This window comes from Eulemur rufifrons, chromosome 7 (assembly GCF_041146395.1).
Source record: "Eulemur rufifrons isolate Redbay chromosome 7, OSU_ERuf_1, whole genome shotgun sequence".
Classification (NCBI taxonomy): Eukaryota; Metazoa; Chordata; class Mammalia; order Primates; family Lemuridae; genus Eulemur; species Eulemur rufifrons.
In genome coordinates, this window is record NC_090989.1 from 79,364,470 (window position 1) to 79,389,440 (window position 24,971).

At 41.3% G+C, this 24,971-nt stretch overlaps 1 protein-coding gene across 2 annotated transcripts in view; it reads right to left on the reverse strand.

Moving 5' to 3' along the window:
• Positions 1 to 359: 359 nt before the first annotated feature.
• YEATS2 (YEATS domain containing 2) overlaps positions 360 to 24,971 on the reverse strand; it is a 95,175-nt gene continuing 70,563 nt past the window's right edge. For both annotated transcript variants that reach the window (XM_069472865.1, XM_069472866.1), the window contains 12 exons: positions 21,815 to 21,991; positions 19,021 to 19,204; positions 15,491 to 15,619; positions 14,900 to 14,998; positions 10,212 to 10,314; positions 9,227 to 9,300; positions 7,573 to 7,652; positions 6,671 to 6,872; positions 4,808 to 5,034; positions 3,831 to 3,905; positions 3,331 to 3,404; positions 360 to 1,996 (listed from right to left, as the gene is read on the reverse strand). In XM_069472865.1, coding sequence (XP_069328966.1) covers positions 1,888 to 1,996; positions 3,331 to 3,404; positions 3,831 to 3,905; positions 4,808 to 5,034; positions 6,671 to 6,872; positions 7,573 to 7,652; positions 9,227 to 9,300; positions 10,212 to 10,314; positions 14,900 to 14,998; positions 15,491 to 15,619; positions 19,021 to 19,204; positions 21,815 to 21,991 — 1,533 coding nt within the window. In that variant the 3' untranslated portion in view covers positions 360 to 1,887. The remainder of the gene's footprint in view (positions 1,997 to 3,330; positions 3,405 to 3,830; positions 3,906 to 4,807; positions 5,035 to 6,670; positions 6,873 to 7,572; positions 7,653 to 9,226; positions 9,301 to 10,211; positions 10,315 to 14,899; positions 14,999 to 15,490; positions 15,620 to 19,020; positions 19,205 to 21,814; positions 21,992 to 24,971) is intronic.

Sequence of the window (24,971 nt, forward strand, 5' to 3'; positions counted from 1 at the left end):
TCCAATTTTTTTTTAGACTTTTATGTAACTGTAATCTTTTATCTTGCATGCTTGGAAATTTTTTTGGAAAGAAGTAGAGGAATTAATTTAAACACACCAAAACCTCTACCTTCACCTCATCCCCATGCTTTCTGACTTGGTGCTAGAAGAACCCTTAGTGTTTCAAACTAAGAAAAACCCACCACAAATACTAAAAGATTTATTGTAGACATTTTTGTTACACAATTATGTTACACATTATGATACAAACACATTTGAAACAGTAACACATATGGAGACTGTTAAATGATTTAAAATTTCTTTTGCAAAAAGATAATTTCTTTAGGCTTTCATACTTGTAATGAACAAATTCTGTTCTCATATGGATCAAATCTTCCACCCTGTAGATCTGAGTCCACTTGCTGATCGAATCTGTACACCTGTGTATCAGCCTTGCATGTAGTAGTTCATATATAGAATATTTGAGCCTCACATCCTCAACTATCTTATTAAGCCAGGGCATGCCCTATGCCCTACTGAGAACAGATTCCTTCTGCATTTATTGGCAGCCCTCAGATGCTAAATTAAAAAGGTAGATTTTATCCAGTCACCTCCACTGCCTTACTTTCCTGACTCAAACATCTATAGGACTATAAAACAAGAATTATGTTGCTTGGACAAGTTTCTTTGACTCTGACGCGCAGGTTTCACATTTTCTTTGAGCAGAGTAAGAGCAGATTTCTAACAGAATAAGTTTTTCGTTTTACCTTCCACACAGACCACGTTGAGAAGCCTGGGATAGCTTCAGTGGACCTGGACACCATGCAGTGGCCCTGTCTGCTCCCTCCATCGAGGGGGCTTTGCTATGGACACCACCTAGTCTCACTGCTTCTGAGCACTGGAATCCCTGTCTCTGGGCTTGAACAGCAATTGTTCCAATTTTAAGGCACTCACAGGTGTTTCTTTTAAACACTTTTCTTCTTGGGAAAAACTCCTTGACAGAGAAGAACAGAATTCTAAATCCACTGATAGGACAAACGATCCCAGCAGAGCCTGCCCAGGGGCTGCTCCCACTCAACACGGATTTAGCCAAAGCTCCTGCAGACCATGCAAATGGTGTGGAACCAGCTATCTGCTTGGCACACACAAGTAAAGTGGGTACAATTCTGCCAAGTGTTGGGGACTTGTAGTTGTTGCCTATTACTAAGAGCTTCTTGGGTTATAGTCAAACCTTTTCCTGACCTATGCTGGGATCTCTCCATCCCGATGTTGCTTTGACACTGGTTGCAGTAATGCTCCTGTGCTCCATGAAAACGAATTCTGCTCAGTTTGCAGCCTCCCAGGCCTCTGTGGTTCCTTGCTGGCTGACTCTGTTAAGAGTGCAGATCCTCCACACTAAGGCCAGGCAGGAGCAAAGAACCACTCGCTGAGTGCTAAAGCCCAGTCCCTCTCTTCAGGGTAACTGCTGGAGTCTCCTGTTACCCCAGCCCACCGAATGGATAAAATCTCTACCCTGCCAGACTCACTGTCTACCTCCTGGGGAGTGAGGCCCAATGTGCCCCCTTGAGTACACTCAGAGGAGAGAAGGACACGATACGCACAGCTTGGCCCAGCTTTGAGACCCCCTTATGGAGCCTTGACAGAGAGTGAAGAAATGTAAGTTGACAGAGCATGTATCCACTTACAGCTTCATTCCAGAATCAGGAAACAAACTTCTGTCCTAAAAGGATTTCATCTGGAACTGAACACTCTGGTGTTACAGAATTAGGAAGAGGCAATGGTTTGGTAGCCATGATATTCTGAGGCACAAAGAAAACAACCGCCTTCTCCAAAGAGAAGAGTCATCACAGTTCACATGCTTTGGATACACCTTCAGATCCTGATTTTCTAGGGGCATCTTCGTTCTGTTCACTGATCCTCATTCAATATCCCCATGTGTTTGTTTGTGAGGAAGTCCAGGAAAGGAATGTTGCAAATGGCCTGGTGGATATTACTCACTGTAATTTCTTTGGGAACCCTGGTCCAAAAAACAAAGTATATTATCAGGTGTAATTCTCTTAAGTATATTTCAATTAATTCTCCACAGGGACCATCCCTGCAGAGGCCTTATGAAGGGGACAATGATGAGTGATGAGGCACGGCTTAGGGCCAGGGTCCAGGTACACTGTCTCTCCCCCTTCCCATCACTGCCTTTCAGCTCTGGTGAAAGGTCCGGCCTACCCTCAGTCGCAGTCCTGGTCAGGGCTCAGATCTGACTTCCCAGTCACAGGCAGGGGAAAGATTTTAAGAAGCTGGTCGAATGAATAGGAAAAAAGATTCTGAGGACTGGAGAAAGGAAGTAAAAGTGGATAGCAGAGCAGAATGTCATGTTTATAATTCAGTCTCAGCAGACTGAGAGATGAGTCAAAGCACCACAGAACTCTGGGACCGTATTTTCCATCTCATGGAGTCATGCCAGGGCAAGCGTGTTCTCATCACAACACCCAGTCACTCCAGAATCAGGGCCATGGAGGCGAGCAAGGTCCCCAGGAGGCACTTGGCTCACTCCTGGGTTTCAAGCAGGACCACGGGCAGCAGGACTGGAACTCTGTCCCCCTTCCTGTTTTCTATAGACTTCTATTATATCCCTGTGAAGTCTGGCCTGATAGTATCAGGCCTCTTTATGTCCTCAGGCACTTTGTTACAAGTTTATAAATTTTTGACATCCATTAGCATAACGGAATAAAATATTTGTTTCCTCTGAAAGAAAAGCAGGATGTGGCCTATATGATTCTTTCAGAGCCTAGAATAAGAGTGAAATTCAGTGTTCCAATCAAAGATAATCTGAGTTAGCAAAGAGCAGTGGTGAGCCTGTGGGCTTCGGAGCCAATGAAACCTAAGTCTGAATCTAGGCTCTACCATATATTTGCTAGGAAAACCAGGTAAGATACCTTTCAAAGCCCAGTTTCCCAATTTCTAAAAAGGGAATAGTTCTGCAATGAAAAATAAATTATGTAATATATGTAATGCTTGGCCCTAATGTCTGACACACAATGGACACTATTGTTAACTTTAATTGCAAAGAGCTGACATTTGTTCAACCCTGTAACAAAACAGAGTCCTAGGTGTGTAATGATGGGGAGGATAATGATGGGGAGTATAGAGACCTCAGGGCAAAGCTGAGCTTTCACAACCACAAGGTTTTCTCAAAATAACAAGAACAGACCCTTGAGTCTGCCTGGTTCTAAGCATTCTTAGTCCCAAGCACGGACTCTCCTACCGGATTGATTTAAGTATAAAACATCTTCACGGGCAATTAAACTGTTAGGAAACAGGTGTAAGCCTCATACCCAACTGCAGAGAGAGCAGTACCTGTTGTGAGATGCTGTCTGGTATCCAACTGCCAAAGCCTGTCTCAGGATATCATTCACCAGCTGTTCCGTGGCCTACAATGGAGGATGCTGTTACTTTCAAAAATGGCCATCTGCTTGCTGGCAAGAGGGGATGCATCGGACCCCTCCCTTACCCCAAACTTTTGAAGCAATTGCAAATAAGGATTAAAAATTCCTTAAGGAAAAACTGAAGGTCTGAATAACAGACTATGAATGATAGAGGCCATGAATCTGAGAAATTATGAATCAGGGTAATTTTCATTAATCAGATGTTGTTTCTAAGGAAAAGAGAGGTGAGAGTTGCTACCAAGGTATCCCTATTCCTGGAAGGGGTCCTCTAGAAAAGGAAGCTGTGGCTGTTTCACCCCTTTGCCCAGGGATGGGAGAGCTGCGGCTATTTCCCTGTTGTTGTGACATGTAGAGAAAACCCAAGGCTCTGTCTCTGCCACCTCCTAAAGCATGCCACCAGCAGGCACCCACCTTTAGGATCATGTCCTCTATCACTGATGCGTACACGTTCCTGTGTAGCGCCACCGGCTGCAGGGTGATCCCAATCTGGAAAAGCAGAAGAAAGCCATTTGTTCTTATTTTTGCATTTAAAAAAGCCTCTCTCTAAACAAGCATACTACTTCTCTGACACCCAAAGAGATGCCTGCTTGGAAGAGACTCTACCAACATCCTGGACAGAACTCATAGGGAAGTAACACAGAATGTAACATTCAGAAAAAAATGTTATTTCATTTTTCCATGTTTCTGACTGATTGTTTAAAATGCTATTATAATCCTGTTTTTACTCTCAAATCTCCTTCATGGCACAAGATGGTCAGGATTCGCCATGAATTCTGATAGCAGGATCAATACTTTAGAAGCTCTGGAATCAGACTCAAAGGCCATGTTTGCAAGAGGTGAACAAGATGTATTTGGGAATTTCATCTTGTCCCATTTTTCATTTCATCCTTAAGTGAAAATAAACACTGTCTTTCAACTTTGGGTCCTGGCAGGTGGCAGATGCTAAAGAGCTGTTAAGTTAATCAGGGGTGGGTAAATAACTCTCCCGCGCAGTCAGGACATGGTGTGCACCATGTCTACACCACAGAGGGCACTTAGGAGCTATAAAAATGTCAGGGAAAGATTACTGAAGTATAACGACATGCCTCATGAAGGAAAGGCGCTTCTCCTGAGGCAGGTGAGAGAAAAGATGAGAAGTAATACTGTCTAAATCTAGCTGGCTTTGCTTCAAGTTCACGTTCACCAAGCAACCTTTTCACATGTAATTAGTTTTCACCCAGGGGCTCTGATGGGGGAAGGTGGGAGCCCACAGAGCATGCCTGGGTTTACCAGGCAGAAGTAATCATACATTTATGTCACCAGAAAAGTGTGGGTCTGAGTTTATAGGGCTGAACATCAGAACATCTTGTGCCTGGTTTGTGATCTATCCATAGGCCACAGCCCCCTACCTTCTGTGTGACATCACCAATAAACTCAGACCCTGGGGTTGGTGGCAGGTAGAATTTCATTTCCTCTTGTTTCTCTTCCTGCTCTTTTTTGATGTTTATCTTTAATGGCTCTGAGAGGTTCAGGATGTCCACCTCCTCCTCATTCTCCGGTTCTCTTTTCTGGAACTGCTGCAGGTCCTCCAGTTTCCGGCAGAGGTTGTCAGCAGAGGAGAATGATGACGGGCACTCTAAACAAGAGGTAACCAGTCTTATGTCAGCTGTGGTGACAACAGAAAAGGACTTTCGGCCTCCATAAGAGTCTGAGGAAGGAGGATAAGTGCCAAGGGAGCTGACCTTCTTTCCAGTAATAGAAACCCATGGATCTATAATGATGAGAACTAGAGATTCCTAAGGCAGGAAAGCACCAAGACGGGCATCTTGTGTAGTGTGTGATTTATATGATGTAACTGCCATCTACGACAAAACAGTACATAATTCTGACTTCTGCCACAAAAACCAGGCCATCCCCTCACCCTCTGAATATTAATGACTGAACTGATTTTTCATCTTTTAAATCTGTAAAATTTAGAAATGCAGGGTAAAGAAAATAAAAATCACCCATGTTCTCACCGCCCAGAGAGCAGGATGTTAATGTTTTAGTGTATACTGTGCAATCAGTCTTTAATAAGGTGATTTATACAAAGCCTAACAAAGAGGGCTAGGACTTTACAGCCAGTTGTAGCAGACCCCTTTCACTTTATGGATGAATACGTGAGGTGAGACCAGGCACAAAGAACCCAGCAAGATGGTGGCAGAGCATCCAGCTCCTGGCCTCTTCTGTTTTACTGACTGGGCTGTAACAAACAAGTCGAGGAGCAGAGTGAATGCCTTTTGCTTTGGCACCATCGTAAAGGCAAAAAACCTTAATTCAAATCATCATAAGTCAAGAACCATCCATAATCAGTCGTATTAACAGAAAGCCTAGTATATGTCAAGACCAGTGACGCACAGAGGTGACCAATAAGGTCTACACACCTACGCCAGACGAACTCTCATGGTACTGACGTTAAGTGCTACAGGAGATCACAGAAAGGAGAGGTCACCCTGTATTAGGCTCTCAGGAAGCTTCATGGAGAAAATGGGACTTACCCTAAGTCTTAAAGGACCCCACCTCTGTGTTCCAGGTTCCCTCAAGATAGGGAGGTAGGGCTTCTGTTTTTCTATATAAATGGGGTTGGGAAGGGAAAACACCCTTCTTATTTTTTAAGGTGAAACTCAAAGTCTTCTCCCCAAACACCTTTTATGCCCTGCCTCCTAGGGCCCTGTGGCCATGCAGCAGTTGTCTGTTTCTTTATCATAAAACACTCAATTCATTTTAGCTGCAACATTATTAGTTGTTCACACGTGCCTCCAACACTAGGCAGTGTTCCTAGCTAGGTTTGGAGACGAAGTAACATATGAGACAGGCCCCATCTTCATGGGAATAGGACAGACTTGTCTATGGGGTCATAAGGTCACAAAGGAAGGGGACATCGCCTCTATCTGGAGGAAAGGGGGTGGATTAGGAGAATGACGATGAGGAGGGGACTCCTGAACTAACAGGGTATGCCTGCTGGATGGCATGGGCCGGAACGTTCCTGGCTGGGGCACAACAGTTGAAATACTTAGGTACAAACAGTTCTAGAGACACAGCGCAGTCCTGGGGGGACAAGGCAAGGGTAAGCAAAGGCTCCTGCACTCCACAGCAACTCTTCCAAGCCCTCGGGCCGCTGTAGTTCAGCTGAAGGCCCCCTGAACGCTGCTGGGGCTGAAGAGACGCTGTGCTCAGCAGCAAGTGCCACCAGGCCGCCTGGGGTGCTCGGGGCAGTTCAGCCAATCGCCTACCTGGCTCGCTGTCGATCTGGGTCAGCACATCCTCAATGGAGTCCCCGTCATTCCTCAGGCTCTCAGGATCTGGTGGGGTGTAGCCATGGCAGCGACACCAGTGAGCAATGTGCTTGGTTTTAAGAGGGGCCAGGTGGTGAAATCTTGGATTCTTCTCCAGTATTTCTTGTAAGACTTTTCGCATTGTCATCGCTCTTTGCCACTTAAAAAAATTGTTTTGAACCATAATCAAATCCTTCGACTTAGCTGCTTATTGAAAAGTCACACAATTGTAAATCACCATGCTAAATTAACTTGTTAGAATCTTTTTTTCTAAGGAAAAAAATCTGATTGTGTTACTCTCAGTTTTAAAAAAAGAAAAAGAACTTCTACTGGCTCCCTAATGCTTATAATAAAACAGAAACTCTTGGGTTTGGCCTTTAAGGCTCTTCACCTGGTCTCAACCTAGGACCTTCCACACCCCCTTCTTCCCCAACTTCCCCCAAACCAACCACAATGACTTGTCACTCCTTCCTAAACACGCCTTTATACATGCTGCTTCCTCTTCGTACAACCCCACTGTACCCGGCATGGCAGCTGCCACACTGTAAGTACTCAGTAAATACTTGAATTCATTTTAATATTTTGAAATTCATAAAAACTGTTTAGAAAATGTGAGGAATGATTCTACCAATGCAGGAAAATAAAGTAGGCTTTTCAAAGGTTAGATATAGGTCTTTGAACAATGACATTTTTAACTGAGGAAAACATTCTGCCAAATATTTTAATAAAATAGGCCGCAAGTTTTATCACTGTTCCATAAGACAAGGTTTATGGAGGCAGCCGGAACGCACAGGTGTCGCAGTTCTCCTCTCCCCACAGGCGCAGTGGCCTGTGTCTCAAACAGGCACACGTGGGATTACCTCAGCAGCTCTCCTTTTCCCAATGTTCCAGCCGTAATACTGCTCCACAGACTTTGCAGAAAAGCAGCTGGCATCTTCACCTGGAATGCACATACCAGCCACTCTGAATAAGGCCGTTATGATTCAAGTCAAATCTTAATTGCCAGAGGCACGTCCAATAGTTTCTCCAGACCTCTTCATTGCATACACATTCCTCACCGAGCAAGCCCAGGAACAGCACAACACAGAGGGGCTTCTTTTTAAGAGAGAGACAGTGTCCCACTTGCGGGTACTCACAACGTCACCCCTCCTCGGGAACTCGACTTCTTTGGTAGAGAAAGGTAATCCATTGCCATAAAACTATTAAAATAAGTGGAAATGGCGCCCCACTAGGAGCCCGGCCTTGCCATTAACTAAGTGGCCTGGGGCGACCCACAGCACTTCTCCGGGCTTTCGTTTCTTATCTGTAACATGAGAAAGCTGGGAAAGATGGTTTCTGAACTGCCTTTCAGCCCTTATAGTCCGTATTTGTATCTAAATTTTTAAAAAGAGGAATCCTTTTCTGTTGGGCTGGTAAGTTGTCACTGAAAATGTACTTTGAGCTACCTCAAAATGATTCCCTGAACTTCAAATGAGAAAAAAAGGGGTCATGCCTTTGCTCCTACAGTTGGACAAAGTAAGCAGGGCGGTCTGTACCCGGCCTATCATTTTCATATCCCTATGAATGCAAGTGATACGATAATCTGCTTCAGGCCTTCCCTCTACGTGTTCACACTGATCCTGCCCGGGAGCACCCGCCTGAGTACCCACGGGTTACCTGGCCCTCAGCAAGGGTTACTGATTGTGTCAGCACAACTGGGGCTAAGAAGCAAATTATTGAATCTTGCTAACAACGGGCAGTAACACAGCAGACTTCACTTTAGGTGTTTTGAAAATCGTGCATTTCTACAAAGTGAGTGATACTGAGTTTTAGAGGAAAGACTAATGATCTTGGAGTCAAACAGAACGGGGTTTGTATCCTGCCTCACCACCCACAGCTATGTGATCTTGAGCAAATTACTTAACCTTGCTTATCCTCAGTTTCCTCATCTGTAAAATGGAGATGACACCACCTATCACACAAGAGACTGTGAGTAAATAAGACAGTAATGTGACGAGCCTGCACAAGGTCTGGCACACTATAAGCAAACGCTAATTTCTTTCCTTACTAATAAACGTTAAAAACTAATGCAGAATTATTTTCTTTCCTTTTTTTTTTTTTTTTTTAAGAGATGGGGCTCACTCTGTCACCCAGGCTTGAGCGCAGTGGTGTGATCACAGCTCACTGCAACCTTGAACTCCAGGACTCAAGCAATCCTCCAGGTAGCTGGGACTACAAGCACATGCTAATGCACCTGGCTACCAGAGTTTTAATTATGTACAAAATTTATGATTTATATATAAAAATAATTGTAAGAAATTCCTTTTACAGATCAAGCACAGTGAAAATAGTAAAATACTAACTGGATGTGAATTCTAAAACCCCTGCAAATGAGCTATATCTCTAGCTAAAACCTCATAAGATAATAACTGCCACATCTGTGTTAATTTACAATCCCAAGAGATTTGAGTCAATACCCCAAATAGTTTATAGCTTTAAAAAAATGTACGCATATAATCAGTATAATTGTCTTACTTTTTGCAGTGATTAATGGAATCTTCTTTACTACCGCTGTTAAGAGTTGCTGGATAGTCTCTAAATGATCTATCCTGAGAAGGATAAAAAAAAATTAAGGTAATAAATACTTATAGCAGTTTCGAGACACATATATACATGTCTTTTGTGTATATACTTCCCGTTTCTGAGGAAATTATAATTTAAAACCATTATATGGCACATTTTTCCTTCCACAGACAGCCTTCTTTAAAAAGCAAGAATGTGTTTAAAAAGAGAATGTCAAGACTAAATAAACTGATTATGACCCCAGGAATGGCAATTATGCAATTATCACAGACATTTTATCTATTATTTTTAAGTTAAATAGTGACATAATCTTTTTCGCAATGTGACTGCTACTAGAGCAGAAAAATTCTATTACATAAATGCCCAGCTTGGAGCTATTCCAGTTCATGCGTCCATCTCTTATGTTGAAACATTTTTATTGTCCCCAACAGGTGGAGATACTTCAAATGATGTGATCATAGGTGGGTTCCCAATTTGGAAATTAGAAAACCTCAGGAAGCATTTTTAGAAGAAGCTACGAGTGTGTATGGCCCGTGGAGAGGTGGCTGTGTAAAATCAGGCAGGTGTGTGGACAGCATCACAGAATGTATACACACCTGAGTGATTATATCACAAGACGTTTCATCCCCAAGGATTCCACAGAGAAAGTATGTGTTGGCAAGCCCAACTGAAGGGAGGTCTGTAATCCCATCTGAGGCTTCTAAGACCACAAATCAAGTGCCACCCCTAAGTCACATCACATCATGGTACATGATGTGTACCGCTGTGCATCAAGTGGTAATACTTGTGTGCACCACACGTGGACAGTTTCCCCCATCAAGGGCTTAACTCCAAACAAATACAACTCTACACATATTCAGCTGTGACAGCTGATTTTTAAAAAGCATCATACTAACACCCAAAGCAGAACTCCTTTAGAAAAGACTGGAATAATTACTTAATGACATAGTTTCCCAGCTCAGAACTTTCTTCTGTTTTCACTGCTGTCTGACCCTCCTGGGAGAGGCAGCTTGGCCCAGGTGTTTCTGGTTCAGCCTTCACTACAAGGGAAGAGCAACAAAGGGAGAGCTGTCAGGATTCAGTGGTGGAAGGACATGTGCAGGCACAAACAAAGCTCTTCCATTGAAGCTCAGTGAGGAAACTGCCACTCCAGCTGTTGTAGGGACACAGCCAGGAGACTGAGATGGCTCCCATCATCACAGGGTCAGCAGACAAGGGAAGAACTGTTAGCCTGGGTCTCGGGGGGAGCAACTCCAGGCTCATGACAAGATGGGGCAATAAAATGGCTTTTTAGATATTTTTTAAAGGGCCACCCACACTGCTATGTGACATCCCTCAGCCCCACCAACACATGTGATTGAACAATGCCACATTAAAATACAATGCTGGCTTGTTCTAAGTTCTAATACCATGATTTTTTTGATATTATCTCTCCAGCTAGTTTATTAACAACTTTCAGCCTCATCTTAATGTTGTGAGACAGAAGGCTGAAAGCAAGAATCAGATCCACTGTGCTTGGAGACCTCCAAGCTAACCACACCGGGCTTTAAATATTACTAAATCTATTGATGGAAGATAGCAATGCCTCAGGTGCATGTGCCTTCCTGTCCTTCAGCAGTCTTCTTCGCTCAAAAAACCATGACCGCACACTTGATGCTTCAGCACCAGCTTCCCTGACAATCCAACTTGCACATCAGCACCAAATAATTTTCCTAAAATAGCTGATTGGTATAATTTCCCTACTCAGTATGCTTCAGTGGTTCCCTATACAACAGGGGCCTACAAATGAGATATAGTAGTAGTACATCTTTCCCTCCCTCTTTTCTTTATTGATGTATACTTTGCATTCAGTTAAATACACAAATATCAAGTTCACTACACTTTGTATATACCTACGTACTCACCAGTCAAACCAAGATGTAGCCTGCCTGCCCCAAGCAGACGCCCTTATGCTTTTGGCACTTCCTCCTTGACAAAGGTATTCACCTTTCACCCATTTTGAATTTCATATAACTGGAGTCATACTGTACACACTCTTTTGCATCAGCATCATTTTGGCTATTATGAATAACATGTGATGAACATTCTCATGTGTCTTTTGGTGGACATATGCACTCATTTCCTAGAAGTGGATTTGCTAGAACACAGGGCAGATGTTGTTTAACTATTAAAAACTGCCAACCTGGTTTCCAAAGTGATTGTATCAATTTAGAGTCCCACCAGCAGTGTATGCAATTTCTAGTTGCTTCACACTGTTCTCAACACTTGGTATCGTCAGTCCTTTTAATTTGGTGATTCCGGTGGATCACTATGGTTTTAATTTGCATTTCCTTGATGACTAATGAGGTTGAATAATTTTTCATAGCCTTATGAACTTTTGGGATTTCCTCTTTTGTGAAGTGCCTATTCACATTTTTTGCCCATTAACAAAAAATCAGTGTCAGTCTTTTTAATATTGATTTTTAGGAGGTCTGTGTATATTCTGGATATGACTCCTTTGCTTTATGTACACACATATATATATATAGAGAGAGAGAGCAAATATCTTTGAGTCTGTAGCTTGACTTTTTGCTCTTGATCTCTGAAGTGAGGTTCCCAATGTTAATGAAGTCTAACTTAACAATTTTTTCCTTTTATGGTTTTCCTGTGTGTCCTGTTTAAAATATCTTTGCTCAAGGTCATGAAGATAGTCTCACATTTTCTTCTAGAAGCTTTATTTTTTTACCTTTTACATTTAGGTCTATGATCCAACTTAAATCAGGTTTTGTTTACTGTGCGAGGTAGAGGCAAAGGTTCAATGTTTTCCTAAATGGATATATCCAATTAAGCCAGTGCTATTTATTGAAAAGACCAACCTTTGCCTATTGAATTTGTCATAAATCAGTTTACCATATGTATACGTATGTGAGTCTATTTCTGGGCTCTCTTTTCTGTTCCATTAGTCTGTCTATTTTTGAGCCCACACCACATACAATCTCAATTACTGTGGTTTTATAGGATGTGTATCTAGTAGTCTAAGTCCCCCAGCTTTTTTGTTCTTTAATACTGTCTCAGCTATTTTGACCTTTGCATTTCCATATACCTTTTAGACTTAGCGCATCAGTTTCTATATACAGACAACAAAAATAACATTGTAGGGATTATGATTGGGACAGTATTGAATCCAGACGTCATTTTCGGTGGAAAACTGGTGTGTTCATCAAGTCTTTTAAAAATTTAATATGGTATATTCCTTCCATTTATTTATGTCTTTAATTTTTCTCAGAAATGTTTAATAGATTGTTAGCATATAAGACTATCTTTCCTTAGATTTATTAACTAAATATTGGTATTTTTGGTGCTTCTGTAAATGTTCATTTAAATTTCAATTTCTAATTGTTATGGCTAGTATATAGAAATTCAAATGATTTTTTAATGTATACTGACTTATACTGAGTGACCCTGCTAATTTCACTATTAACAATGCATGTTCTCCCAACTCCTAATGATTTCAGACTTTAAGAAACAGAAGTCCTCAGAAAAAGTTCAGATACTCCAGTTCTGTAGGTTCAAGTATACTCACTTTAATCTGACACTCAATTACAGCATTATATAATCATAGCATTTTCAGGCTGCGACAGATCTAGAGACATGAAAACGTATGTTCCCAAAGATTCGTACATAATAGCTCCAAACTAAAAACCACCATAATGTCCATCAACAGGAAAAAAGACAAACAAATTATGGTACATTCCTACAATGTGGAATATTACTTAGCAACAACATGGATGAATTTCAAAACATTATGCTGAATGAATGAAAGCAGTCACAAAAGAACATATGGCTTCCATTTACATAAAGTTAAAAAATAGAAACAATTAATCTATGGTAATAGAAATCAGAATAGCAGTTGCCTATGGGGGTTGGGAATTGATTAGAGGGGCACACGGTGGAAATTTCTTTATCTTAAATGGGGTGTTGGTTACATGGATTTAAACATTTGCTAACTCATCAAATGGTAGGTGTAACTACATTTCACTGAACATTTTACTTCAATTAAAAACTAAAACAGATATGCTCTGGCCCAGTCCAAAATTAACTGAATCAGAATCCATGTGAGGCAGGCCTATGCCATGTACCTCCTGTTGAGAGGGACACCAATTCTTTCATGAGCTGTCTTTTGATCAGAGGTTGGTGAACTTTTTCTATAAAGAGCTAAACAGTAAATATTTTAGGCTTTGTGGGTCACCTGATCTCTGCAGGAACTAAGTATGGGAGACAATATATTAATGAATGGGCATAGCTATGTGCCAACAAAGCTTTACTCACAAAAAGAGGCAGTGGACTGTAGGCTGCCAGACTCTGCTTTAGGTGGTCATTTAGTAAGTTACAAATCCACCTCTTGGCCGGGCGCGGTGGCTCACGCCTGTAATCCTAGCTCTCTGGGAGGCCGAGGTGGGCGGATCGTTTGAGCTCAGGAGTTCGAGACCAGCCTGAGCAAGAGCGAGACCCCATCTCTACTAAAAATAGAAAGAAATTATATGGACAGCTAAAATATATATATAGAAAAAATTAGCCGGGCATGGTGGTGCATGCCTGTAGTCCCAGCTACTCGGGAGGCTGAGACAGGAGGATCGCTTGAGCCCAGGAGTTTGAGGTTGCTGTGAGCTAGGCTGACGCCACGGCACTCACTCTAGCCTGGGCAACAGAGTGAGACTCTGTCTCAAAAAAAAAAAAAAAAAAAAAAAAAAAAAAAAACAAATCCACCTCTTCCCAAGACTATAGTGAGAGATCCTGGCATGACTGAAAAGCAGCCTGCCATGGTACTGGACAGATGTATTTAAAATTCCAACTTTACTACTTTCTAGACTTGGAAAATACACACTTAATATCTCCAAACTTGTTTTCTCATCTGCAAAACGGGCATTAACAGTTATGCTGAATGCTATATTTAAACCAGCTACCACGGTGCCTGGTACAGCATAGGCTCTCATTATAACACAGTAGCTGTCGTTTCTGTTGGAGATGTTATAGGTACCAAATGTGTTGCTCTAATCCACTGCACTATCTTGATCTATTCTTGTCAGAAATGTCCCTCACTGCCAGCTTGCCAAAGTCTAGCCTATACGTAAAGCTTCTTCATCACAATTATATTCCCCAAATGAGCCCCTCTGTTTGGTCTACTCCCCCAAACCAGCCCTGAGTCTTTGTCTCCACTGTTCCCTTGATCTGGCAAACCCCTTGACCTCTCTGCAGCTAGAAAAGTGTTACTCTTTAAAAGTCCAGGTTATAATCCATACCCCATACAAAGTCCTGTTCCCCTCACACCCCCTGCCAACTCTGATCAGACACCCTAGACTGCAATATTTCAGCAATCATTTTCCAGACCACTCACTCATCTTGCATTTACCAATCATTGCCTGCTATCTATGGCAATTTTCTTCAACCAGATTATAAATTCTTGAAGGGCAGAAATGATGCTTCATATGTCTCTGTATTTACCTCAATGTCAAGTCTACTATGTAAGCACTTAGTATATTATTTGCAAAGTGACTGATTCATAGATGCTGAAAATTGAAAGGGCTCAGATTACAGTAATGCCCTGCATAAAACTTCTGGACAAAAATACTGTGAGATCCTACATACCTTTTGCAACAGCTGCCGGAGCAGAGCTGGGGACAACTGGAGTTGGGGCGGCTACAGGCACAATGGTAGGTGGTTTGTTGGTAGAAAATGACTGAACCACTAAAGGGCAAAAAGGGGGGGAAGGGTACAACAAATACAGAAATTACTTTTAATGAGGATGATCCCAGGTGACAGCCCCATGTCAAACTAACAGGACTTTAGAACAATGGGAATGGTAAGGTCCTTTTTTTATTATAGTGATCTGACAAGCTGGGCTGTTATTAGTTATCAGGATAACTGAGCTATATCCTCAACTGTGGAAATGGGGGTTTGTCACTAAACTAAGAAAATAAAAATCCAATTAACGTAAATTCTCATAAATGTTTAAAATGTTCCCCCTCAACTCAATGTTAGATATGGGCATCTATTTAGAAGCCAGTAGGTGAGCTGGGTTTTACTTTCAGTCTTAGCCCCGGTGCCTGAGAGTTCCAGGTGCCAGTGAATACCACGACATCTGAAGGGCAGGCTGTACAAAGAGCAGTCACCGACTGATAGACATTGATAGACCTGGAGACAGCCACAGTGTGACAGGCCCATGGGAGAAGGACTTACCTTTATTCACAGGCATCAGTATAGTCTGCACACCTCCAGATGTGTTTACACTGAGTGGTTTGAGCTGGCTGGGAATTGTTAGGACAGCTTGCTGGGGATTGGATTGACTGGAGTGAATTTTTAATAATCCTAAAATAAATCAGAAGATAAGGCCAAGTTGAAGATCTGATACTTCCTTAAAATTCCTTCCCCTCCTTGCCACTCATATTTTCTCACAGGAGGAAGTTTCTAGGATGTTTACCCTTTTAGTAAAGAAAGAGCTGGAAGCATGAGGCAATGGATGTTACAGATTTCACAGTAAAACATCTGTGATGATAACTATTTATTTTTAAAGTGGCCTTGTCCCACATCCAAAAAGTAATACAGATTTTTTTGCAAAAGCAGGACTAACAGGAAGGAGAAAAAGTCACCCAAAGTCCTACTGCAGATAATCAGTACTAACATTTTGAGGAAGTTCTTTTCTGTTTGTTTTCTATGACAATTCATTTGTTCTGTACATATTTAATAGGTATAATGTGTACAAACTGGATACAAAGTTTTGTATTTTGACACAAAAAGTTGGCATTTTTGTACTTAAAAATCTATTGTGGCTCCCAACTGCCTAAAGAATATTTCCAAAATTAGCTTCAAAGCATTCAGGGTCTATTTTAATCCGGTCCCAATTTATCTACACCTCCTTCACACCATCCTTACATATCTAATACTTCCATCTGTCTACACATCATACCTTGTATTTCCTATTTCTGCGTAGCCCTTACTTTTCAAATATCTATTCTCCATTATTTTAGAAAGGGTCACTCTCCCTCATTTTACCTTAAAGGTAATTTCCACACTCCCATTTCCATTACAAAACCATTCTAGGCATTCAGAGGGCTAGTAAAAAAATCAGGAAGGGCCTTTACTGTGACCGAGCACACAAGACACAAGCTATACAAACACATGTTATAAAATAACAACTACTTAAAAACAACATCAGAGGCTAAAGATACTTTAAGGCACTGGAAAGCAGGTGGTTTGAGCTAAGGAAAGGAATCATCTTAAATACTTCTAGAACAGGCCTTAAATAAATAAGAAAGTAGCAATTACTGAGACGTGCCCTTGGGGAATACAACAATGACCTGGTGTCTTCATGTTTCTATGAAATTATATGCTGATCAGCTGAAAAGTAAAAAAAGTATTAAAAAGCTTGTAACTAAAAATAGCTACTCCTTGTTCTATCTCCCTATCCTCACCTAGTTTCCCAGTAGTAACTACTTCTAACTCTTTAGTTCTTTCTTTCAATATTTACCTCAGTATTTTTAAAGTAATCTGTATATTGCAGGCCTTGATTTCACCAATTTTTCACGTAATCTACTGACTTACTATTAGGGTCGATAAAAGCCTTTTAAGGCATTTATGTTTTCTCTTCTCTATAAAGATGGTCCCTTACAACGATTTGACTTATAATTTTTGGACTTTCTGATGATGTGAAAGTGACGTGCATTCAGCAGAAATCCCACTTCTCTCACGGTGCTTGGCAGTGGGAGCGAGCTGCAGCTCCCAGTCAGCCACGAGTTTTTGTGACTTAACAATATTTTCAACTTACAATGGGTTTGTTGGGACGTAACTCCATCGTAAGTTGAGAAGCTTCTAGTATTCTCTGTTAATCCAAAGAAGTATACCATGATACTATGTATGATTACATTTTATTTTCTGAAGTTAACAATTTCCTCCTCTTTCATTTGCTCAGTTTTCTTTCAATATCTTACCTTCAGTCTTCTTATCTCCTTCAAGAACTCTGTAAGCCAGTCAAGAGTACAACTTTCCACATAGTCTCATCTCCCACACAATTTACAGTCCATTTTTTATAAGATATATCCCTCCTGGAGGTCTCTGATCTGCTCCAATTTGGACTGTTGCTTTCTAGGCCTGCCACAAAACTCATCTTGGCAATGTCCCTTTACTGTTCTCCTGGGAATTCCCTTTGCCTTCCTTCTATGTTGGATCATCTTCTACTTTTGTCCTTTCTTAGTTTACACCTCTTCATTCTGATAAAACATATATGTTAGTGATGTCTTTGGACAAGGTACACAGGAAATACATATGAAACTCAAAAATACTTCCACCTCAGTAATGATCTTGTTGACTAGAGAATTCTAGACTGAAAGTAATTTTCGCCTAGAATTTTGAAAAACAGTAGTATGCTAGAGTCCAGCACTGCTATTTAGCTCAATGATAATGTAATGTCTGAAATTTTCTATTTCTTTTTCTCTCTGACAGCTTTTAAAATCTTCCCTTTCTCCCTGGTGTTTTGATTTCTTGAACACATTGTGCCCGTGTGTGGGCCATCTTTCATTCATTGTGCTGGACACTGTGCCTTTTGAACCTAGAAGTTCATGCCCTTCAATTCTGGGAAAAATTCTTGTTTCATTTCTTGGATCATTTCCTTCTATTTTTTGTTTTCTTTTTGGAACTCCTTTTAGTCTGGCCAGAGTTAACTGATACATCATAGAATTTTCTTTCTTAGTGTCTACTTCTTGGTCTACTTCCTGCTTCCACCTTGTGCCCCACAGTTTACTCTCCATGCAGCACCAACAATCCCTCTAAAAGGTAAGGATCACGTCACTCCTCAGCTCAAGTCCCTCCAGCGGCTTCTCCTGGAGTCAGAGTCCGCCCAGTGGCCCACACAGGCCCTGTCTGCCTTGACCTCACCTCTGAGTGCTCTCTCCCTTGCTCCCTCTGCTTCTGTCCCAGCGGGACCCTGTTTAAGATAGCGTATAATGCACACAAAAAATTTAATTAAAAAATTGCTGGTTGTAGTAGGAAACAGTTTGAGCCTTTTATGAAAATGTTACACAGAAAGGTGCATTTGCGGCTGCAACTTAGGAAACTAGAATTTAAAGCAAGGAGATTTCATCTATTGCATGCTAAAGGCCTGATGAGGAAGGGCAAGAGGGGAGGGCATGAACTACTTATAATAATAATTCCTTTTATTTCTGTAATTTCTATTCCAGTGCCCAACACAGCACCTCACATAAAACATTCAGTTAGGGCCGGGCGCGGTGGCTCACGCCTGTAATCCTAGCACTCTGGGAGGCCGAGGTGGGCGGATCGTTTGAGCTCAGGAGTTCGAGACCAGCCTGAGCAAGAGCGAGACCCCATCTCTACTAAAAATAGAAAGAAATTATATGGACAGCTAAAAATATAGAGAGAAAAAATTAGCCGGGCATGGTGGTGCATGCCTGTAGTCCCGGCTACTCGGGAGGCTGAGGCAGGAGGATCCCTTGAACTCAGGAGTTTGAGGTTGCTGTGAGCTAGGCTGACGCCACGGCACTCACTCTAGCCTGGGCAACAGAGTGAGACTCTGTCTCAAAAAAAAAAAAAAAATTTATTCACTCTGTAAATTGTAAATAATTTTAAAATAACAAATTAAATAATAATTTTAAATGATAAACTTAAACTCTCAGACTTAAGTGTTTTTTAAAACCCTCCCAAAGATATTCTAGCCCAAAGAAAGAAAGAAAGAGAAATAATATCATGATCCTACTCACCTGATACTGTGGCTTTCCCAGAGATGGGGTTAGGTGTGGACACCAGGGATGTGGCACTGACGACAGCAGGGGTGGCGGCCTTGCAGGTTCCCATGGTGGCCTGGCTCACACACACTTGCTGCTGCCCAGAAGTTTTCATCACAGAACTGACGGCAGATGATGAACTGGGAACTGTTCCTTCAGACTGCTTACCCACGGGGCCAGAAAATAAAGAAATTAAGAAATTAGGGTTACCATATTAAAAAAAACTTTACCACCTACCATATCACTTTATAAAAGGCTATTTCAACACCAAAAAAGTAGGACGGCATATTGTTGAATGTAAAAATGGAATAAAATGAGCTTTATTAAGAATTTACCACAATGTTTTAAAGTCCGTCACTTCAACAAATGTCTACTACATGGCAGGCATAGTATAGCGGTAAATGCTAGGCCATAGAGATCAAAGCCATTAAGGAACGTGGTCACCAAGGTGTGATGAATGCTACAGCAAGCATAGGTAAATGTCACCAAGACAAATGAGAGGAAAGTTACTACTACTGCCCAGGGACAGAAAGGGGAGGATATTGGAAAAAGCTTCAGGTAAAACATAGTACTTCAGGGGAATCTTCAAGATTTAAAACAGAGAAAGGGAGAGATGAAGGAGTGTTTCTTGGCAGAGGAGAGTTCGGAGAAAGAGAGGCATGAAAGAACACGGTATGTTCAAGGAACTGCAAAGTAGAGTGGGGGTATGACAAGGGACATGAGAAGCAGTAGTTGTAAGAGATGAAGCTTGAGAACAGTAAATCAGGTCAGATCATAAAAGTCCTTGGGGTTCCAAGTCAATTCAGAGGGGTAATTGTCTTTTCAACAAATGTTGCTGGGCCAACTGGATATTTACATACAAAAGAATGAAGTTTGGCCCCTATCTCACTCATACCATATACAAAAATTAACTTGAAATGGATCTAAGATTTATTTATTTTTAAAAATATATTTTAATATATTTTGTTCAAAAATTTCTTCTTTTTTTCTTTTTTTTATAGAGACACGGTCTCGCTCCTGCTCAGGCTGGTCTTGAACTCCTGACCTCAAACGATCCTCCCATCTCAGCCTCCCAGAGTGCTAGGATTACAGGTGCCCGGCCTCTAAGATTTAAATGTAAGACCTAAAACTACAAAACTCTTAGAAGAAAACATAGGCTTAAATTTTGTGACCTTGGATTAAGCAATGGTTTCTTATATGTGACACCAAAAAGCAGCAATAAAAGAAAAATATAATATACCGTACTCCTACTAAAAAGACAAATAACCTAACTAAAAAATGGGCACCCACTAAGATGGTGATAATTTTTAAAAAACAGACAAGTGTTGGCCAGGATGTGGAAAAATTAGAACCCTCACACATTGCTGGTGGGAATCTAAAAAGGAGCAGCCGCTTGGGAAAACATCTTGGCAGTTCCTCAAAATGTTAAACACAGAGTTACCATATGATCCAGCAATTCCATCCCTAGGTGTACAGCCAAGAGAAATGAAAACATGTTTATACAAAAAGCTATACATAAATGTTCACAGCAGCATTATTCGTAAGAGTCAAAAGTAGAAAACAACCCAAGGTCCACCAGTTGATGAATGAATAAACTAAATGTAGCATATATCCATAAAACTTTACCTTTTTTTTTTTTTTTTTTGGAGACGGGGTTTCACTCTGTTGGCCTGGGCCAGACAACAGTTGTGTCATCATAGTTCATTGCAATCTCAAACTTCTAAGCTTAAGTGGTCCTCCTCAGGACCACTCCTGCCTCAGCCTCCTGAGTAGCTCAGATGATAGGTACACGCCACCACGCCTGGCTACTTTTTCTATTTCTTGTAGAGACAGGGTCTCGCTACTGCTCAGGCTGGTCTTGAACTCCTGGCCTCCAACAGTCTTCCTACCTCGGCCTCTCAAAGTGCTAGGATTACAGTGTAAACCACCGCTCCTGGCCAGTATATCCATAAAACTGAATAAAAGGAATGTAGTACTGGCCGGGCGCGGTGGCTCACGCCTGTAATCTTAGCACTCTGGGAGGCCGAGGCGGGTGGATCGTTTGAGCTCAGGAGTTCAAGACCGGCCTGAGCAAAAGCGAGACCCCGTCTCTACTAAAAATAGAAAGAAATTATATGGACAACTAAAAATATATACAGAAAAAATTAGCCGGGCATGGTGGCGCATGCCTGTAGTCCCAGCTACTCGGGAGGCTGAGGCAGGAGGATCGCTTAAGCCCAGGAGTTTGAGGTTGCTGTGAGCGAGGCTGATGCCATGGCACTCTAGCCCGGGCAACAGAGTGAGACGCTGTCTCAAAAAAAAAAAAAAAAAAAAAAAGGGAATGTAGTACCAATGCATGCTACAATGTAGATGAACCCTGAAAGGTTACATTAAGCAAAAGAAGAAACAAAAGGCTACATGTTTTATGACTACATTGATATGAAATGTCCAGAAATGACAAATTCACAGAGAAAGTACATAAGTTATGCCTAGGGCTGCCGGGAGGGAAGAGTAGGGAGTGACTGCTAATAGATATGGGTTTTTTTTCTGGGCTAATAAAAATGTTCTGGGATTAGATAATGATACTGACGGTTGCACAACCTGTGAATATAATAAAAACCAGTGAATTGTACGCTATAAAATGGTGAAATTTATGGTATGAATGTAATCCCATTTTTTAAAAAAAGAACAAAAAGGCCCCCTGGTGTGCCTGCTCAGTATCTTCCCCATGTTTATACTTCCTTCATGTTTCACTTTGACTTTCTATTTCTACTGCCATGCCGATTCTCACCTGCTGTACAGAACCATTTGCTGACAGGGCCACAGCTGGGGAAGTGGCGGTTGTGATGACCCCTCCTGCTACTCTCAGCATTGTGGTTCCAGGTTTTGAGAGTTGTGAGGTGGCTGGCACAGACTTCAAGGTGCTATCAGATATTTTCATTAGAGATGCCTGTCCTCCATGGGCTGCCTGCAGAAACAAAGTGGGTAGATGTAGTAATGTTGCCTTGGTTAACAGGCACAATTTATTCCTTATCTACGTTTGAGATATGCCCTAAGAATTGGAGAATATCCAAGAAAGTCTTGCCAATCAAAACTATATGAGGTGTTTATGCATACACCTTTCTAATAAGCTCTAAATTCTATGACCTTTTACCTACAAATGTTCTTTTACCCCTAATATAAAACAAGTAAATGAATGTATTTGCAAGTTACTATTTGGCAGCAGTATTTTCAAAAATAATACACCATTTGTTTTCAAAATAATTGAGTCCAAGATACTTTTAAAGGTACATATAGCCGGGCACGGTGGCTCACGCCTGTAATCCTAGCACTTTGGGAGGCCGAGGCGGGTGGATCGCTGGAGGTCAGGAGTTCGAGACCAGCCTGAGCAAGAGAGAGACCCCATCTCTACTAAAATAGAAAGAAATTATCTGGCCAACTAAAAATATATATAGAAAAAATTAGCTGGGCATGGTGGCGCATGCCATAGTCCCAGCTACTCGGGAAGCTGAGGCAGTAGGATTGCTTAAGCCCAGGAGTTTGAGGTTGTTGTGAGCTAGGCTGACGCCACGGCACTCACTCTAGCCCGGGCAACAGAGTAAGACTCTGTCTCAAAAAAAAAAGTACATATAATCTTTAAACATGAAAATCAAGCACAGAAACGGACAGATTCAAGTGGGTGCTGTAGACTGGATCCAGGCTTAGAATCTGAACCATTCAACAAATTATAGTCTCAGTGGTCTAAATCAAGGCTCAACAATTTTTTTTTTTTTTTTGGGTAAATGATGTGAGTAATTATTTCTGGCTTCACAGGCCATAAGATCTCTGTTGCAACTCCTCAACTCTAACTCATTTATCAGTTTCTGAGAGCTTACTATTTGGCAGGAATGGCAGAGAGCATGTGTACATATCTAGGCCATTCATAGGTCCTTCTTTCCAGTAACTTTATATGGTAGATTGAGATGAGGATAATACGCTAACTGACTTTAAAAGGATCACACAGCTAGTAACTGAAGAAGTCATGATTAGAATCCAGAAGTAAAAGAAAATCCAAAGGTAAGAAGCAACAGCTGCTCCAGATGGGAAGGAATCAGCGAAAGAACTCTGGAAGTATGAAGAATCAAACTGAAAGCACAACCCAAAAAGGGAATGCCAGTTCTCTAGCAATGGATATCAATCAAAATCAGAATATTGAAATGACAGATGAAAAATTTCGAACATGGATTGTAAGAAAGTTCAATAAAATGCAAGATAAAATGGGAACCCACCACAAAGAAACCACAAAAAGAATGTAAGAAATGAATGGAAAATTCACTGAAGAAATTGAAATATTAAAGAAAAATCAAACAGAACTTCTGGAAATGAAAAATTTATTCAAGGAATTACAAAATACAGTGGGCCTTTTTTTTTTTTTCTGGAGAACCAATAGTTTATTATTGTACTAATAATAATACAGTGATTGTTAAGGCCATAAAAAAGGAAGTGAGGCAAACTGTACATTCTGATAGTTTCTGCCACATTTCATTGACTACCCATGTGGCCACACCCAACCCCAATAAGTGGAGTTGGCAATTCTACCATACACCTAAAAGGAGGAAAACCAGAAATATTTGGTGAACAGCATGAATGATAACCTCACATTTTATTACCTCCACTGGGGGAGAAATAGGCCCATGGTCACCTTTGGTCATAACTCTTCTACATTATTAATGGTAGGTTTAGTGAGAGTTTCTATCCAGTGTTGTCTCTCTTCAGCCTAAAGAACTTTCTTTTTTTTAATTATTTTTTTTTAGAGACAGATCTTGCTCTGTTGCACAGGGTAGAATGCAGTGGCATCATCACGGCTCACTGCAGCCTCAAACTCTTGGGCTTAAGCAATCCTCCTGCCTCAGCCTCCCGAGTAGCTGGGATTACGGGTGTGCACCACCATGCCCAGCTAATTATTCTAATTTTTGTAGGGACAAGGTCTTGCTACATTGCTAAGACTGGTCTCACACTCCTGTCCTCAAGCAATTCCCCCCACCTCGGCCTCCCAGAGTGCTAGGACTGCAGGTCTGAGCCACCACTTCCAGCCCTAAAGAACTTTCTTTAGCATTCTTTTTTTTTTTTGTTTTTTTTATCATTAATAACAATTTAATTTTACAGAATCAAAGAGTCTAACAGTATATCTTGTTAGATATAGTATGTCCTCATAATGTATACATTATTTCTTGTACAATGATATGAAATAATATGGGAAATATTCATGATAAATTATTAAGTGAACAATGCAAGTTAAAAACAACAGTTTCATATTTTTTTCCCCACCCCCCCTTTCCCGAGTCAGCACCTTCAAGTGTTACCACTCCCCAAACGGTGTGCAATGCACTCATTGTGTAGGCATACCCCTATCCCCTCCCCCACCCCCCATCTCAGTCTGATGTCCAATTGGTGTCGTTCCCAGATTTGTATTTAGGTGATGATCAGGGATACAGTGGACCTTAAGAATAGATTAGATCAAACAGAAGAAAGAATCTCAGAGCCTGAAGACAACACCTTTTAATTCAACAAGTCAGTCACAGAGATAGAGCGGAGAAATAAGAGAAAAGAGCAAAGCCTAAAAGAAATATGAGATTATGTGAAGAGGCCTAATATAAGAATCACAGGTATCCCTGAGGGTGAAAAAGAAAATATAGAAGGGTTGGATAATCTATTTGCAGGAATAATGGAGGAAAATGTCCCTGCCCTTGGTAGAAATCTAGATATCCAGGAATAAGAAGCTCAAAGGCCTCCTGGGAGATTCATCACAAAGAGGAAAACACCATGACACACAGTCATCAGATCGGCCGAAAAAAACACCAAAGAGGCCTTTCTACGAGACATGAGGCAAAAGCAGCAGATATCTTACAAAAGGAAACCCAACAGACTAACTACAGACTTCTCAACTGAGACCTTACAAGCCAGAAGGG